This window comes from Mustela nigripes, chromosome 2, assembly GCF_022355385.1.
Source record: "Mustela nigripes isolate SB6536 chromosome 2, MUSNIG.SB6536, whole genome shotgun sequence".
NCBI lineage: Eukaryota > Metazoa > Chordata > Mammalia > Carnivora > Mustelidae > Mustela > Mustela nigripes.
In genome coordinates this window covers 86,889,453-86,908,713 of record NC_081558.1, presented here as the reverse complement: position 1 = coordinate 86,908,713, position 19,261 = coordinate 86,889,453, and the positions used below count along the sequence as shown (strand labels likewise).

Here is a 19,261-nt window from a genome sequence, read left to right as displayed (position 1 = left end):
CATGACCTGAGCTGAAAGCAGAGGCTTTAACCCACTGAGCCACCCAGACGCCCCTATTTAGTCATTTTAAAAAAATGTCCTATATAGCCTAATATAACTTTAAAATTAATATATATTTATATAGCATAATTAACTTCAAAATGTAAGTATTTTGATTTTAGTAATGAGCTAATGATAAAATCTCAAATACTAGAGTAGTGTCTAGAGGGAAGAAGTACAAGTCTCTGTCCCCACCGCCATCTCCAGTTCCACTTTGTAGATTGTAACCACTATTACCTAAACAGTTTCAAGAAATTTCTAGGCATATAAAACTGCATGTACATATACATGTACTACTTCCTTTTAAAATTTTTATGAAAAATTTTAATTCTGCAACTTGCTTTTCACTTAATAAATAGTACATATCCTTCTATAGTAACATATAGAAATCTTATTTTTGAATCTTTGGAAAAACTTCACAGCATTAAAGTATATCATAAATTATTTTAATTTCTAATTATGTATTTTGAGGTGATTGCTAGTTTGCATCTGTTATATAACCAAACAAGCTGTAATAAAATCTTCCAGTACTTTATTTAAAAAAGTTTTTTTAGATTTTACTTATTTATTTTTGTGAGTGTACCCAAGCGGTAGGGGGAGCCCGAGGGACAGACAGACCCCCCTCCCCACTCTGAGCCTGCTGGGATCATGACCTGAAGGTAGGCACTTAACCCACTGAACCACCCAGGCTCCCTGCAGTATTTTTTTTTTTTTTTAATATTTTTGTAGGATAATTTCCTAGAAATGGTATTACTGGGTTGAAGGACAAGTACAGATTACTGATAGATAGGCCCATAGTTTTTATTTATTTATTTTTAAAGATTTTATTTATCTGGCGGGGGCAGTGTGCGGGGGGGGGGAGGAGAGCACTCGTGCACATGCGAATAACTCAGGTGGAGAAGCAGAGGGAGAGGGGAAGAAAGATCTCAAGCAAACTCCGGACTGAGTGTGGAGCCGGATACGGGGCTGATCCCACAGCCTTGACACCATGACCTGAGTCGAAATCAAGAGTCACTCAACCAACTGAACCAGTCAGATTCCCTGGCCCACAGTTTTTGAAGACAGGGAAAAACCTAAGATTTTCTTTACTTAATTTTTAAAGCAAGGATTTTAGTTAAAATCCAACTGCTATAATAATTGTTGCAAATGAAATGTTGCATCATTTACTTCATTAGTAACTTGGAACCTGTTTTAGGAATAGCCCTTCAACGGACGAGTAGATAAGGAAGATGTGTTCCATATACACTATGGAGTATTATGCCTCCATCAGAAAGGATGCATACCCAACTTTTGTAGCACCATGGACTGGACTGGAAGAGATTATGCTGAGTGAAATAAGTCAAGCAGAGAGAGTCAACTATCATTATGGTTTCACTTATTTGTGGAGCATAACAAATATCATGGAGGACAAGGGGTGTTAGAGAGGAGAAGGGAGTTGGGGTAAATTGGAAGGGGAGGTGAATCATGAGAAACTATGGACTCTGAAAAACAATCTGAGGGGTTTGAAGTGGCTGGGGGGTGGGAGGTTGGGGTACCAGGTGGTGGGTATTATAGAGGGCACGGATTGCATAGAGCACTGGGTGTGGTGAAAAAATAATGAATACTGTTTTTCTGAAAATAAATAAATTAATTAAAAAAAGGAATAAATTAGATTCTTATACAGGCTATTTATTTATTTCTATGACTCAGTATTTGTCTAACAAAGTGATGCCAGATTTATTTTCTTTTTAGTTACTCTATCATTCTCAAATAATAGCTCAACTTAATTTTTATCCTATAATTGTTTTTACCAGGAAAAAAGTAAGTTTTAGGTAACCTATAACTGTTTCATCTTATGTTAGTTATTTTCTCTAATTCAATGGTTCCCAACTGGAGCAATTTTGCCTTTCAGAAGACATTCAGCCATGTCTGGAGGAATGTTTGCTCATCACAACTGGGCATGGGGTAAGAGGGTGCTACTCTCATTTAGTGGGTTCGAGGTTAGCGAAGTTGCTAAACATCTTCCATCCACCGGCAGTCCCTCACAACAAAGAATTTTTGCCAAAATGGCAATAGTGCTGAGGTTGAGAAGACTTGCTTTAACTCTTTCTCCAAATATCAACTCATTATAAAGAAGGAGCCATGGAAAGTTTCCATGATTTAAGAGTTTCCTATCACCCTAGAATAGCAGTTCTCAAGGTGTGAGTCTGGGGAACCCCGGGGTATGGTTGCAAACTAGTCTTTTCTTAAACTAGGCAGTAAAGAAATTTACCACCCTTCTCACTAAAATTTTTTGTTTTGAAAAGAAGTTATTTTTTATAAAAATGTTATTTATATTAATTAATGAATTTATTATTTTAAAGTAAATTAATAAATATCCTCAAATTTTTCATTTCTCATTTCCAATATAGTAAGTATTGATGCCTCTAACTCTCAGATCATGAGACTGAAAGGTCTGAGAATTACGGAGTAGACTGTATACTGCAAAAAGAGAGTTCTGGGCTACTGATTACCTCCAGCAATCATATCAAGCTGAAAACTTTGTGTTCTCATTTATGAAAGGATGACACAACTGGTCTCTTCATGTTTCAGAGGGATATTCCAAGGACATTTAGAGCTTCAAAAACATTTATCAATTTTTACTAGACAGGCGCTTTAACCAGCTAAGCCACGGAGCCAGCACCATTTATCAATTTTTAAAAGAAACAAAGGGATAATATAAGTATTCTTTAAGTTCTGTGATTGAATGACTATATAAACTGAAAATCTGGACTTTAAATGTAGTATGTATAACCAATTCTTTTCTAAAACTTTGTCATCATTTCATTTTAATTTTGAGACAAAGGTTGTTTTCTGGTTTGTGAGAGTGCTTCCAATTTTGTTTTTAGACATGGAATAATTACTGTGGAAGTAAAACCATTTTACATTTTCTACTCTCAGAATGCCAAATTACGAAACAGACTTCTGACTATAAATATGGTATTAATTTTAGACTGCTTGTATAGCCAACACACATCTAATTCCTTTCAGCTCAATTCAGAATGCACAAATTTGCTACAGTCTGAAAATTAAGACACATCTGCTATCATCTTTAAATGGCAACCAAGCATGTAGTTCATGCAAAATTTTGTCTGTTTTGTCTCTTGTACACAAGGTGCTTAGAGAATCTAAATTTAGCAGTAACGGAGTAGGAATTCACTTTAGGGAAACAGTGCTCTCCATAAAGACCTGAAAAGAAATGTCATAATAGTAACTCTCCAAAGGGCAGTTACAAGAGCAGTTTATTTACAATTAAATGCCCTGCCCGAGTAAAGACCGCTTGTTTTGTGATTTTTCCAATGGTTAATTCTCATTGATATATTAAAAAAGAAAAAAAGAACCAAGCAATAAAAATCTGCTTCAAAAAAGTTTCATTTCTTGGGATGCCTGGGTGGCTTAGTCAGCTAAGCATCCAACTCTTGATTTCAGCTCAGGTCATGATCTGAGGGTTGTGAGACTGAGCCCCACAAAGGCTCTGCGATGGGCATAGAGCCAGCTCAAGATTCTCCCTCTGCTACTCTCCAGCCCTCTCTAAAAACAAAACCAAAAAACCGAAACAAAAAAAACCTAGTTTCATTTCTTAAATAAAACTCACATCTGTAGTATGGTAAAACTCACATCTGTATTGTTTCCTTATAATATTAGATGGTTTTGGTTTTCCTCATACTTGCAAAATATCATTATATTATTAAAAAAATCAAACTCCAATGGCAAAATATAGTTATCTTTTTAAGTTCAGGACTAGTCTTTGGCCATTTCACTATATTCATTAAATACCAATTTTACTGAGTATAAAAGAAAAAAGAGAAGTTGAAATCCAAAGGTTTTAATCTTCAAAACTGTTCTGGCTTGGGATCTAAGGCAGTAAAAATGAAACAGACTAAACTGAGCTTGTGAATTAGCAATACATTTAACTATTCAAGTTTTGATGATACCAACAAATGGTGCCAGAGAAGGTACTCAGAGATGATGGATGCCCAATAGTCATCACAGAACAAAACTCAAGAAGAGACAAAAACTTTCTAACAGCAAAAGATTAGAACTCTCAATTCTGGCACAAGGATTAATACGAAAATTCAAATACTGCATTTTAGAAAATACTTATAAAATATTTAATTAACTATAATTTTGCAAGATTCAGGTTTCTCCCCTTTCACTGTGACTCAACATTATCTGTCAAGATTTCTCTAGTAAAAGAACCATGAAGGAGCACATTACAGAAAGGGAGAAACCTCAACTCTCTGGTGAGGCAGTCAGCTGGATTTTAAAACAGATACTATACTTATTTTTTAAGTAAGTCAATATTTATATCAAGAGGTAATTCATATTTTCTTAATATTTTGAGGGAAAGTTATTAGAATTGTGAACTAGTTTTTCAGGTATGCTCTCAAAACTAAGAGTTATCTAAACGCTACAATGAAATTCAAAACAAATTAAAAATCCCCTCTTATCCCTGCTAAAGCCCTAAGCCCAAACTTTTGATAGAGTTGATGTTTACAATGTACATAATGTACCCTAGCATTTTCTAACATGATCAAATCTGTGGCCCTATGCAAGGAAAAAAAAATCATTATTTCTCAACATGCCTCTTCACTTATATTACCTTAATTAGTGACATTTCATAAGCCAAACTTCACTTTGAACATTTAAACCTTAAACAGCTTTATACTTCTGAGTGATTGTCAGTGAGCCCACCTATAAAAGGACTGACTGGCTGTGAGCTTCTAGGAAGCCAAAGGTCAGTATGTTCCGATCGTGTAGCAAAGTTAACTTAACCATAAAAGCTTCTAAGTTTCTAGGTCTGTGATCTGCTAAGATTTTAGTCCCTTAAAATGTGGAACATACATGTTACTGTTGCTAGAAGGATCTATCTTGCAATGTACTCAGAAAACATATACAGATTTCAGTTTAGAATGTGATACATTTTTATTTTTTGCTACCTTTCCCCCCAATACAAGTACACTTAGAAAGAAAAAGAACAAAATCAAACTATGAGCATATTATATATATAAAGGACATTGTAAATATTAATAGAAGTATGTTAAAAATGCAAAAATACCTGTTGAAGCAAAGATCTAAGAAAAATTTCAAACTTAATGATGAGTTTATATCAAAAGATCTTTGGCTTTACCGTGACAAGTGGTAGGAGTAAGCTTACAACTACATAGGTATAGTATTTCTATGTTCCTACTGATCTCACAGTTGCCTAATAAATATTCATAATATCGTAGTGTGTTATAGTTTGTTGTCTCTGTTTGGTACATTAACAGGCATTTAATGTAGATTTATAACTGTATACTCAACCGTTGTAGCAGGCCCAGTGAAGTGCTGTATATCCATGATTGTCTGCTATGGCTGGGTTTGCATCTACAGATGCTGCTGACTGCAAAAGGGCTCCGAGAACACCAATGTGTCCACAGGCAGCTGACAAGTGTATAGGTGTCCGGCCCCTGCTATCTCGAAATAAGCACTTAGCACCATGTTGAAGTAATGCATCTACACATTCTTCATGGCCTGTAACTGCCTGAAAGAAAAAGTATTTGTAGGTATTTGAATATATTATCTTGTGTACTATGTGCCAACTTAAAAAAATTTTTAAAGTCTGTATTCCCCATATTTGTCCATCAATTAAAGCATTTATCTTTTTTTTTAGTAATTAAGTGTTTTTATTGGAAAAGGCTTAAAAATTCATGTAAAGCAGTAACTTTGTCAAAACACAAGTATTATGAGAAACAGGAATAAAGGAACTTATAAATCAGTAAAAACAATGAAGGCAAAAAAGGTGAATGGTTGCAAAGGGAAAAAGACAAAAATGTCTAAGAAAATAGTTGTAATAATGAGAAAAAGTAAAATGGACATTAAGTCTACTCAAGGTTTTGGGGTTTTAAAATTTTCTTCCAACACTGTTTCCTAAATTAAGTTGTGTTTTGTAGCTGTTTAAAATTAGTGATCCAAAACTACTTAGTAAAAATCTGATGAAGAAAAATAAACACATCCAAGTTTAGTTTTAGGGAAAATGAGATCCTAAGAAATTTTTTATTAAAGGCAATGGGAACATTTTTGCTTACCCCTCTATGCAATGCTGTCCTTCCCCATTTATCTTTGGCATCTACATTTGCTCCTTTGTTCAGCAGTGAGTAAACACAGTCCGTGTGCCCATTGAGAACAGACAGCATCAGAGGAGTCCTGGGCAACAACAGGAATAGGTTCAGTGTTAAGAACCTAAGACTCCACTCCATGAAAAACAATTAAACAGTGTGTTGGCCTGTTTTCTAAACATGTCTTTTTGTGATGCAAATTTAAAGTATACTTAGATGAGAAAACTACACTTGATGCTATTCAGTTAACATATTATGATAGATTTACTAAAATAGGGGCAAAAGCATGAAGATCAACACACATATTATTATTATTATTATTATTTATTTGACAGGCAGAGATTACAAGCAGGCAGGGTGGGGGGGATGGGGGAGAAGCAGGCTCCCTGCTGAGCAGAGAGTCTGATGCGGGGGCTCAATCCCAGGACTCTGAGACCATGACCTGAGCCAAAGGCAGAGGCTTTAACCAACTGAGCCACCCAGGCGCCCCTCAACACACATCTTAAAAATAATTTAAAAATCATTAGAACTTACTGTCCATTTCCATCTTGAATGTCTACTGCATTCTGTGGTTCTGCATTTCCTATTAGTAGCCGCAAGCACTCTGAATGACCATTTGTTGCTGTAGAGTGATATTTTAAAATTTCAGTAATTACAATGGTAAAACAGAGAATTTCCATCTTAGGGCATATTTTCTAGATGTGCCTGTGAGATCCTATCACTGAATTTACTAGTCAAAGTATAGATACAAAGAAGGTTTCTATTGCCTTTGTTGGTGAAACTGAATAGATTTAAATCCCCCATGGTAAAATGCGGCCATAGCCATCCCTCACCAACTGTCCTGCCAACAAAATACTCATTTTATTTGGTGCTTTGATGGTAGCAACTGTGATCAAGGGGAGGCACCCTGCCTTTAGCCAAGGGATGAAACTGTGATTAGATCAAGTTCATCGCAACTACATTTTTTGCCAATGACTGGCTTCAAGATGAGTCTTGGTCTAGTCTGACCACTGAGATTCTAAGAAGTCTGAGGGCTTCTGGGATTTTTATCTTGATAATGACAAGTTCTTCTTTTCCTGATTTTTTATGTGAATCCTGTAAAGAAGCAGTAGCTATTCTGTGCCATGACTGCAAAGGCAAGAGAATAGAGAGCTCTGACACCACTGCTGAATCAATCAATTCTGGAGCTGACTCTACCTCTGAACATTTTGTGAGAGGATAAACACTTGTCACTTAAGCCACCTTTTAGTTGGGTACTATGAAAGTATGCCAATGGATACATATATAATCAAAGAAGAAACCATCTATTTAAAGACTGTATTTAAATGTCTAAACATAAAATGGGCAATGGTATAAAACAGAAGTAGCCTAGAGAAAACAGCAATCTTTTTGGGGGGGAGTGGGTTTATTTATTTATTTGAGAGAAGAGAGACAAACAGAGATAGTGAGAGATAGCCCGAGTGGAGAGAGGGAGAAGCAGGCTCCCCAGTGAGCAGGGAGCCCAATGCAAGGCTCAATCCTAGGACCCTGGGATCATGCCTGGAGCTGAAGGCAGATGTTTAACCAACTGAGCCATCCAGGCACTCCAAAACAGTAAGCTTTTAAGGTAAGCAAAATTCAGGTCCTTCCCATAATACAGTAAAATTTGAAGTTTAAATATGTAAGTCACATAATGTTGCAAAAAGGAATATCTATCACTGTTCTTCCTAATTAAAAGACAAATTAATGAAAGAAAGCTAGGTGCCCTAATATTCTACAGTACCTTCTAATAGCTATATTAAATTCTAATAGTTATTAATTAAGACTTACGGTACAAAATCATTCCATATCTATATGCTACACTCTGCCAGCAGCTCTCAATGTAATCAATAACAGCTGACACTAAAGAATCTCACTTGGGGATGCATCAAGGAAATTGTTCGGCCTGCCACTTCTTTAATGGACTCACTTACACTCAGTTCACAGTAGCTCCTGAGGGTTTTTTTGTTTGTTTGTTTTGTAAGTTCAATACTTAAAACATCAAGCATAACATCACTGTAGGAGAAAACTGGTTCCCTTTTGGAAAAAAAATTGCAATGTCCTCCTCATTACTTATGACTAAGGTGCTCTTTAACAATCTCCACATTTGAAAGGTATCTACAGAACTAGGTGTGCATTTATTAAATAGGTAGGCACAAACAATAGCCTGTAGCTTTTTCAGGGGATAGGATATATAGACTATCTGACATTGGTTAGCCACTTCTAAGGGACTGGCTAGTGTCTTGTTTCAATATTTTTCAATTAAGAGTGCAAACCACTCCATGAAAGCTTTAAATCAGCTCTGCAAATGATCTGCGCTTACAACACAAAAATTATTAAGTTGTAGAATGGTATATAAACTTCATTTTTTTTTCCCAGAATAAGATAATAGAAAAGGATGGCATTTTGACTTAATTCTTACCATTTAGCAGTTTATAGATACACGTTTATTTTTCTTTAATTTTTTTTTAAAGATTTTATTTATTTATTTGACAGACAGAGATTACAAGTAGGCAGAGAGGCAGGCAGAGAGAGAGGGGCAAGCAGGCTCCCCGCTGAAGGGCTCGATCCCAGGACCCTGAGATCATGACTTGAGCCGAAAGCAGAGTCCTAACCCACTGAGTCACCCAGGCACCCCATATATACACATGTATTAGGAATTTTAATCCACTTAAAAATTTTTCCATTTTTGAGCCCTGCTTGAATATCTGATAATTTCTGAAAGACTGCTATGGAGCACTAGTGGGTTTTACTGAGAGTCTTCAAAAATGCAAGTGTCCTAAAGGACTAGAAGTAAAGTCCAAGACCCATGTTAAAATGTGTCCTTAAAAATCACTCTGTAGGGGTGCCTGGGTGGCTCAGTGGGTTAAGCCTCTGCCTTCAGCTCAGGTCATGATTCCAAGGTCCTGGGATTGAGCCCTGCATCGGGCTCTGTGCTTAGCAGGGAGCCTGCTTCCCTTCCTCTCTCTCTGCCTGCCTCTCTGCCTACTTGTGATCTCTGTCAAATAAACAAAATCTTAAAAAAAAGTCACTCTGTAAAAACAGACTAACTGAAATGAATCTAATCATATAAAGGAGGCCTAATGGGGGTGAAAAAAAAAACTTGGTTAGGATTTCTTTCAGTGTACCAGTCTTAGCTATTTAAAATGAATACAGGGGTGCCTGGGTGGCTCAGTCATTACATGTCCACCTTTGGCTCAGGTCATGATCCCAGTGTTCTGGGATTGAGCCCTACGTAAGGAAGCTTCTACTTCTCCCACTCCCCCTGCTTGTGTTCCCTCTCTTGCTGTCTCTCTGTCAAATAAATAAATAAAATCTTAAACATAAAATATAATATAATATAATATAATAAATAATAACTTGTAGTAATTCTTGTAGAGAGCTGTGAATTTAAATCTGCTAGTAGTATACAGCAGTACCAAGTCACAGAACAACAAAATTACATAATTTTGCAATTTCACACATTTGTAACATCACAAAATCACACCATGGAGTAGATCTTGCATGAAGTAGGTGCTCTATAACTCCTGCCTTTGTATGTATTTAATGCATCACTCTGGTACAAGAATCCAAAATGTTCACCAACTGTTAAATGAAAGCATGTACCAATCCAAAATAACTTCCATCAAAAAGAAGTAAAAAAGGGGCGCCTGGGTGGCTCAGTGGTTTGGGCTGCTGCCTTCGGCTCGGGTCATGATCTCAGGGTCCTGGGATCGAGCCCCGCATCGGGCTCTCTGCTCAGCAGGGAGCCTGCTTCCCTCTCTCTCTCTCTGCCTGCCTCTCTGCCTACTTGTGATCTCTGTCTGTCAAATAAATAAATAAAATCTTAAAAAAAAAAAAAAAGAAGTAAAAAATATTTCACTGTTTTACTGAAGAAGTACTTCCGAAGTTAGACTACTACATAAATCCAATTTCTTTTTTTTTTTTTTTTAAAGATTTTATTTATTTATTTGACAGAGAAATCACAAGTAGGCAGAGAGGCACAGGCAGAGAGACAGAGAGGGAAGCAGGCTCCCCGCTGAGCAGAGAGCCCGTTGCAGAGCTCGATCCCAGGACCCTGAGATCATGACCTGAGCCCAAGGCAGAGGCTTAACCCACTGAGCCACCCAGGCGCCCCTAAATCCAATTTCTAAGGTAGATAATGTTTTAAAGCAATCATAATCTTGCTTCTGGCTTTTCCTTGAAAGAATCACCTGACCTTTTATTTTTTTAAGATTTTATTTATTTATTTGAGAGAGCAGGCGAGTACATGTGCACAAGAGGAGGGAGGAGCAGAGGAAGAAGGACAAGCAGAGTCCATGCAGAGCAGAGCCTGACATACGGCTTGATCCCAGGATTCTGAGATTATGACCTGAGCCAAAGTCAAGAGTCAGATGCTTAACCAGGCACATTCCTCATTCAACTGTTTAAAGTCAACGTTATTAAAATAATTACCAGTAGTATAACACACAAAAAATTTAAAAAGAGTATTAGACACAAAGTGGTAACTAAAATCATGCATAATTTTTAACATACCTGCAGCATGTATAGGTGTTCTCTTCAAAATATAATCTTTTACTAAAATTGAGGCTCCCTGATTAATGAGTACATCCACACATTCAACATGGCCCTTAAATGCTGCAAGATCTAAGGGTGTTCTTCCACTACTATTTCTCACATCAAGATCTAATAAAGACTGTACCAACACTTCTAGTGCTTGATGGTGACCATGATAGGCCTAGGAATAAATAAAAAAATATAAATTAAAAAAGAATATACTTCGACTTCTCAGATACCTTAGAAAACAAAGTAACAAGCAAACTTGTTTTCACATTATTACACCTGAGATAATCTAAAACGTGCATACTGAGAGTTAAGAAAAGTTAAGTATAAATTTTTCTAATAACCAAATAGTAAACTACAGTGTTAGAGAATGGGTATTAAGCAGAGAATAAATGTTCAAATGACAGGTGATTTTATCACTAACATACAATGGTCTGGTTCCTGGCATTCAATGAGTGTATAATACAGATTCAGTTAAACCTTTCATTCTAAGTCCATGATTGCAAAGCCTATGCTATTAATCACAGTTAGTGCTCCACTTAACTCTGATAAAATTTTACTATATTTAAATTATAGAGATAGCCAGCAACTGAAGTTAATTAGTATTCGAGTATTCTGATTTCTTAAACTGAAATGACTATCCTCACACTTCATAACATGCTGTATATGAAAAACAAACACTTCTTTTAGTGCAAAAATACTTAACACTGAGCCCCGCTTGAATAACTGCCATGTGCCAGGTACTAGCTATATAATTAAGAGGATAAAAATGTAAAGGTTTGTCAGACTGAAGTCCCTTTCTTTACCACAGTCTGATGAAGAGGCTTTCCATGTAATTCATATCAAAACCAACATGTCAACTGAACATCTATTACTTTCGTTGGGCTAGATGCTGAGCAAGACATAAAGCAATTAACAAGACCTAGTTGTGGCACGCAAACAATGTTTTCTTTAGTTCACTCGTATTACCATTTTGTAGCTAAAGGACTTTCATATGCCAGTGCTAATGCCATTCAGAACTAAAGCTTAGTAGTTTGTTAATCACATGTGAATGTTTCACTGGAAATTGAAATATGTAAAATTCTACCATACTTGAACTAAATCTGAAAAAAGATATATAGCTAGAAGAAAGCCCCAAACAGCAACAAAGGACTGCAAAGTTATTTCTTGCAGAAAATGTCAGAAAGTACCAGGAAGACGTATAGTTGCTCTGGGCCTTACTGATCTCTTTGCTGTTTCTGACTACCTACAGAGATTCTCAACCACCTCAAAGATTTAAATAACTCTACTTTAGGAACTCTACTGCCCTAGGATTATATTTAATCTTGTTCTTCAATACTGGCTCAATGAAACTTGCTACTAGCAGAAAGAACTTTTGAGAAACACCATATATGCAGAAGACAGTATACAACAACAAGAGACAAATAAGGATGACAAGAAGCCATGATGGATTTGCCAGAGGGGCGTTCCCCTCAAGATGTCCCTGTATAAGATGGAAACAAGGAATCTGAACAGGTACTATATGCAAAGACAAGAACCAAGACCTCAATCTAGTGTGTTTTCACAGCATCAAGGTGTCCTGGATTGGGAAAGTTTGGAAGGGAAAGAAAAATCACTTCAAGTTAATTTCTGAAAACCTCCTGGGAACAGATACAAAATGTGAAAAGTGGTGGTATCATCACAGTTCACTGAGTCTAATTACTAAATTAAAAATTGTTTCCATTTCAGCTTAAAAACACTACTGAGCACAAATAGCCATGTTCATATATAACACTACTACACATAACAGCCACGAAGTAAACAAAAACTAGTTAAAAAAAGAAAAAGTTTCAGATAACATATTCAAAAACTTGGCAAAGTGCTTAGTCTGGCACCTAGTAAGTGCTTAGGAAATGGCAGTGCTAGTTTAAGAATGATGATGATGATGTAAGAACTGCCTAGTCAGACTTCATTTCTTGCCATCAACAGTAAAATAGCTATCTTCTCCATGTTGGCTTTGCCCTTCGGGATGACTTATTTACTCTGCAAGTCTGGGAGAGCAGACAGTATTTCTAAAGACCCAAAGGGCAAGGAAGCAAGACATTGCAGCATACCTCCTTAGTCATTCAGAAAATGGTAGGAAGTACTAAGCAGGGAGAAAGGGGTAGAAAATTCAATGCAGATGCACTGGTGTTAGAAAATATGCAGGAGAATCTTATAAAAAAAAAAAACCCAGCATATGTGAGAAGAAAACAAAGGGATCAGTGAACTTGTAGTGATCCTCATTAGCGTAGGTATAAACCCTTATAAACATGTAAACATGTAAATCCAGCAATCTCCCAAATAGCTAGTGACTATATCCAAATCTCCTGATTCTCAATCTTCATCTCACCCCAAACAACTGCTAACATTCTGTTTCAAAAACAGATTCTTCTTTCAGCACAAAACGAACAAGATTGGCCCTTGCTTGAAATTTCCTAAAGTAATTTATTCCCACATCTGAGTTAAAGAACTGTTTTACTTCACTAACCTTCTCCTCGTAGTGACTGACATTATGAGAAAAAAATCAAAGGCATCTCAAGCTAAAACAGAAATTACAAATCATAGAGCCAAATTCTATGGTATGAGCAAATGAAGGACCAGTGAACACACACTTAGTGCTCCAAAATCAAAAAAGTTGTAGAAATGCAGCAGAAAATACAGTTCTGCTCAGCTAGTTAGAAGTCATTCCATTAGGGCAGTGCATTTTAAAATTCACATCACAGGTATATTCTCTCCCTTAGAGTAGGCTTTGGGAGAAACCCAAAGATCACTGTTTATCTTTTAAATAAATCATAACAGGTACACTCAAGAAGCCTCTGACTTTAAAAAGTTGTTGAAGATTTAATTTCATGATCATCATACATGGCCCAAAAGTACTAGTTTGAGTCAAACAACCAGATGGGAGATATTTTCAATAAACCAGGAATCAAGTTGGCTGTAAAGGCAGTACTCACGGCCAAATGTAAAGGGCTTATTGTTGCTCTGTTGTCTGAATCATTCAGCATGTCTGTCCCAGAGGTTTCCATTAACTGAAAGAAAAAGTATTTGAAATGTCAGAAATGGTACTTTTAGATATATTGCAGCAGTTATTCCTGCCTCCTTCCTCAAGTTTAAATACATTTTAGAGTAAAAATTGATACTTAAATATGAATTTTAAAATCTCAGACCATTATACTGTGAAGATTCCACTCAGCAAGCTTATACAATAGATCATCATAAAAGGGTGGTGAGGACCACAGAATAAGAGCTCTAAGGTAGGGCTATATACTAGCTTGAGGGAAATGCTATTTACTCACCACCAAGTAAGAACCACCTCCCCCAGCCCCATACCCTAAATGTACTTGTCTTTTTGTTCCCAGGAATGTGTAGAATGGGCTTCAGCTCTAGTGAGAGCAAATAAATTAATTACAACACTCCAAATGGGGGGCGGATTACTTACAACATCTAAAGGAGTTTCACTTGCAATCTGAAATAAAATTCAAAATAAGAATATTTAGCTTAGAAAATATTCATATATATTAGAGCTATATGTTACAGGTCTCTATTTACACAAAGCTTTGTTAAATTCTATTCTGAGCTTGTGTTCCCTTTGCCTCAAACAAATTAAATTTCTTTTTTTTTTAAAGATTTTATTTATTTATTTGACAGAGAGAGATCACAAGTAGACAGAGAGGCAGGCAGAGAGAGAGAGAGGGAAGCAGGCTCCCTGCTGAGCAGAGAGCCCGATGCGGGACTCGATCCCAGGACCCTGAGATCATGACCCGAGCCGAAGGCAGCAGCTTAACCCACTGAGCCACCCAGGCGCCCCCCAAATTAAATTTTTTAAATAAATAAGTATGCAGTATAATATACCACATATCTCTATTCATGGGTCTAAGACTTTAGTGTACAAGATACCATAATAACCCAAGGAAATATTTGTTATTTCTGATAGCAGGGTTTTAAGTACTGCATTAAACAGGTCAACCTTTTTCTATCTTTAATATCCACTCTCTGTTGAAGAGAAGCAAAGTTTAATATAATTTATAAGTCAGTCTAAAGAAACTTTTAACTTGAAGTATCTGTTACACACTTGATAATCTTTTAAATTGTCTCTTGCTTTCTCTTTGGTTTGGCAAAGTATGGTGAATGGCGTATATATTCAAGAATGAGATCACAGTTGAAATAAAAAGCTCCTTTGCAGATGTACTGTCTCCCCTATCAGGAGGGACTGTAAAAAGAATGGGCCTTTCAGAAATCTCTAAATAATTTATAGGGGAAAAAACCCTCCTCTTACAGGGACATTTCTCACACAACACATAGTTACAGTTCTTTAGAAATTTCTGGAAAACATTTATTTAAAGGAAAAGGGAAAAGAAATGCTACATCAACACAGGGTAGTAAGGGAAGGACACAAGAAGCCCTTTCCAGAGATCTAATTTTCTCCGTTCTCTTCTTTTTGAAAGGCAAAGGGAATGAGAGATATCTTATTGAGGCAAGCAAGTATGAATTTTAGAGGTATATAATGGATCTAAAAATATTAAAAAGAGAGTTTGTTTGGTTCATTTATTCTCATTCTCATTATGTTATTAGAATATAAATCACATTAGTCTTTCCACAACAATTCACAAATCTTACCAGCTGAAGACAAAGACGGTGACCATAAGCAGCTGAATAATGAACTGCATTGTATCCTTGCTTGTCACGGATCCCTGGATTTGCATCATTTCGCAATAAGTATTCCAGGCACCTATATATAGTAATGTTCAAAATTCTAAATTTTGCATTTTAACCAATGATAAAGACAATCTGAAACTAAAAACTGACAATTTTTCTTATAATTTCTTGCAATTTTTCTTTTTCTTGAGAAAAGTAAAAATTACAAATACATCTACACTATATAAATGTCATTTAAATGACATTAACTGTAACTATCCTAAGAATACAAACGAAATGTTCATTAGAGAATATCCTTCATTCAAAATGAATATCTCCAAATTCTGTCAACAAGCTCAGTATACCTGAGGGCTGGCTGTCTTTTACACAGTCACTATGTATGGCACCACCTATTCCACTCAAACAATATCTGACAGGATTAAACTTAGTGGTGGTGAGCATCCAATGTTGGCAATATTACTGTTGACGTATCTGGAACACATAGTGGGTGTAGTATCTCATTAGGAAGCTGAAGAAAGGATATAAAAAAAATCTCAGGATAACAAGGTCAGAATTCAATGATCTTGAATCAGAGGACTGAGAAGACTGTAAATGGTGTAAAGTCATATGTAGGTAACAAGAAAGATTCTCCCATGGCAGATTTATCTGATTCCTGTGCTATCAAAGCATTAGAAAAATAATTTTAAAAGGTACAATTCACGATCTGTTATAATTTTAGTACATTTTATTGTTAATGTAGCAAAAAAGGAGCACTGAATTAGAAATTAGAAGATTGTATATAGAACTAGTCTCTTACCAATGATCTTGAGCAAATCAAATCATTTCACCTTTGTGGTAAAATGGCCTCTGTTCCTTTTATACATGGGGTGGGGAGCAGAAATCCAACTAAGAATGCTAAACTCCATTTATGCTCAAATTTCACATCCATAATTATTTGTTGATAATTTGTCTAATATTATAGTATGTCTAACTAAATATTAATTCAAATACCGAGGGAAAATTCATAATCAAATTACTTGTTAAAAATTCAAGTTTCCTTAAGGAGTGCACTTGCTAAGATGAGCACTGGGTGATGTATGGAATTGCTGAATCACTATATTGTATACCTAAACTAATATCACACTGTATGATTAACTATACTAGAATTAGAAAAAAAAAGTGTAAAAAATTTCAAGTTTCTAAAAGCATACTTAAATTATATAAAAACAAACAAAAAAGAACTCCAAAGCAATGTAACTGATCTTTTAGTAACTGTATCATATATATATATATATAGAATGTATTACACATATACATAACTATCATTATGTATTACACATATATGTATTATGTATATGTATTACACATATACAGAACTATCATATATGTTATCTATGCATCAATCATCTATCTACCTATAAGGGCCTTTCTTTTCAGTGCCAACACATTTCTTTAATGCTGAATTGCTTAAAATCCTTTAGATCTCTTAGTAATTACTTGCAGACTCTATATTTACTATCCTCAATAGTAGCAAATGTCTATCCATTCAAGTGGAATTTTAACATTTATGTATAGTTAAAATTATTAGTCAAATATGGTGAACTGGGTATCATCATGATCAAAAAAACCCAAATCTGAATCTAAAGTAACAAGATTGGTGTTTTTTGGTGTTCATAAACTAGCTTTGAGGGTTTGGCAGAAAGTGTTCCAGACAGTGTATAAACTGTGTCTAGTTTTCTTTCCTAGGTGTCCAAGTCAGAGGTAAGTGCTCACTGGAATGGATAAAAGACCTGCAGGCCTGGAGGACAGTCCTATTGCTTTGTAGGCACAAACATTTCACCCAAGGGCATATCTTTTTATCTTTAACCAAATTCTCTAGATGAGAGAGATGAAACAGAAATAGTTCTCCAACTGAGACCTGAGTACAAAGCAGATTCTATCAGTGGAAAAAACTATTTTAAGATAACTTCCTGATACATGAGTACTGAAAAAAAAATTTAAGGAAAGCAAAACAAGTAGGTAAGTTCGTATTTACGTTCTAAAGTAAGAAAGCACATCTCAATATATTTACAATGACTGGTCCATGGATACAGCATTAAATGGCTTCAAATAATTTGTTATACATTAATTCTTATCAAATCATATGATTTATTTTTTTTACATTCATATTATTCATTTAATTGGTTTCCTATAACAAAACAATGACTAAGTTACTTTGAAATAAAATTCCTTCTACTGGCCTGCCTTTTACATTTTGCTAAGCAGTATCAACTTTCATTAACTACTTTGTGAGATAAAGCATTATCTTCAACAAATGGAAAAAATTACTGACACTCAGGAAAATCAAATCATATTCAAGATCTTTTGGCTAGCATACAGCAAAGCAAGGACCAGACCTCAGGTCTTCTCTTCATCCAGTGTCCTCTTCATGCTACCAAATACTTCAGCACAGGGGTTAATGAGTTAGAGTGGCACTTTAACCTGGGTGCTTATAAAATACTGAACCACAAAATTCCTTGGTCTTGAATATGTGGACCTCACATCTAATTTGCAAATAAGATGGAGGGGAGAGAGTGTATTCTTTTTTCCTGATTGTAAGTTAACACACTGATTTTATCAAAGCCAGAAAATCAAGATATAAACAACCTTCCCTGGGGATGCTGACAGGGGATTAGCAAAGGATCATAAAAAAAAAAAACCACAAATACACATTACTGAATAGTAGTAATTTGAGGTTATGGGGATTTTGTGTCCTTTTAAAGAAAATATTTCACACTTGTAAGTATGAATTAATCGTTCCAGATTATTTTATGAGAAATAAAAAAATAAAAATAAGACAACATTTCTGTTTTTGGTTTTTCTGGGACGGGGAGAGGGCAGAGGGACAGGAGAGACTATCTTAAGCGGGCTCCATGCCCAGGCTGAAGCCCCACACAAAGTTTGGGTATCACAACCCTGAGATCATGACCTGAACTGAAATCAAGAGTTAGATGCTTAACCACTGAGCCACCCAGGTGCCCCAATATTTTATCAATGTTACAGTGCTACTAATTGAGTCTCCAAAACAATCATTTATTGAAAGGATGCCTCTGGTATCCTAAAATGGTTACTGTAGCTTATAGCTTCCAGAAAGTCCTCAAGACCAAATCACTGAGATAATAAATGATGGCATTAGACAGGACCTCTAGGATTCTGATACTTTAAAGAAACAGAGGCTCTAAGAAATAGTGTGAGAGGGGCACCTGGGTGGCTCAGTCAGTTAAGAGACCAACTCCTGGTTTAGACTCCAGTCATGATCTCATGAGATTCAGCCCTGTGTTGGACTCCATGTTCAGTGGGGAATCTGCTTGAAGATTATCTCCCTTTGTCCCTCCCCCATTCTCTCAAGTAAATCTTAAAGAAAAAAAAACCCAAAAAACAAAAAACAAAAAAAACAGTGCTAGATGATTTTATATACATAATCTCAGTTTTCCCCACAATTCTAAGTAAGTTTCTTTTCAATTTTACAGATAAAGATTTTGCTTGGCAATTACCTGCTCAGGCTCAAAGGGGTATAATATAGAAACCCCAAGATTTAAACTGGGTCTTTTGGATCCCAAAGTTCATGTTCTTTCTAGCACATTAGGCTGCTTTGTGTAGATACTGAGAATTAAATGTTTAAGTAGTAAGTATCACTAGGCTGTTGCTCAAGACAGTTTATATTAGGTGAAAGAACTGATTTATATCACTTTAGTACTGATACACTTCTACAAAAAAAAGTAGATTGGTTTAAAACAAAACCACAAATCCCAAACAGTATGGGTTCAACATTGTTATTCTCTTGGTTTCTGAATAAGAATTCAGGTTTAAGGTAACTGTCTAAGGGCAAGAGGACCTTGGGTAATCTCTAC

At 35.8% G+C, this 19,261-nt stretch overlaps 1 protein-coding gene across 9 annotated transcripts in view; it reads right to left on the bottom strand.

Moving 5' to 3' along the window:
- The window catches only part of ANKRD28 (ankyrin repeat domain 28), a 205,623-nt gene that overhangs the window by 12,438 nt on the left and 173,924 nt on the right, over positions 1-19,261 (bottom strand). For all 9 annotated transcript variants that reach the window (XM_059390886.1, XM_059390889.1, XM_059390893.1 and 6 more), the window contains 7 exons: positions 15,354-15,465; positions 14,176-14,202; positions 13,691-13,765; positions 10,689-10,890; positions 6,690-6,777; positions 6,126-6,243; positions 5,362-5,581 (listed from right to left, as the gene is read on the bottom strand). In XM_059390886.1, coding sequence (XP_059246869.1) covers positions 5,362-5,581; positions 6,126-6,243; positions 6,690-6,777; positions 10,689-10,890; positions 13,691-13,765; positions 14,176-14,202; positions 15,354-15,465 — 842 coding nt within the window. The remainder of the gene's footprint in view (positions 1-5,361; positions 5,582-6,125; positions 6,244-6,689; positions 6,778-10,688; positions 10,891-13,690; positions 13,766-14,175; positions 14,203-15,353; positions 15,466-19,261) is intronic.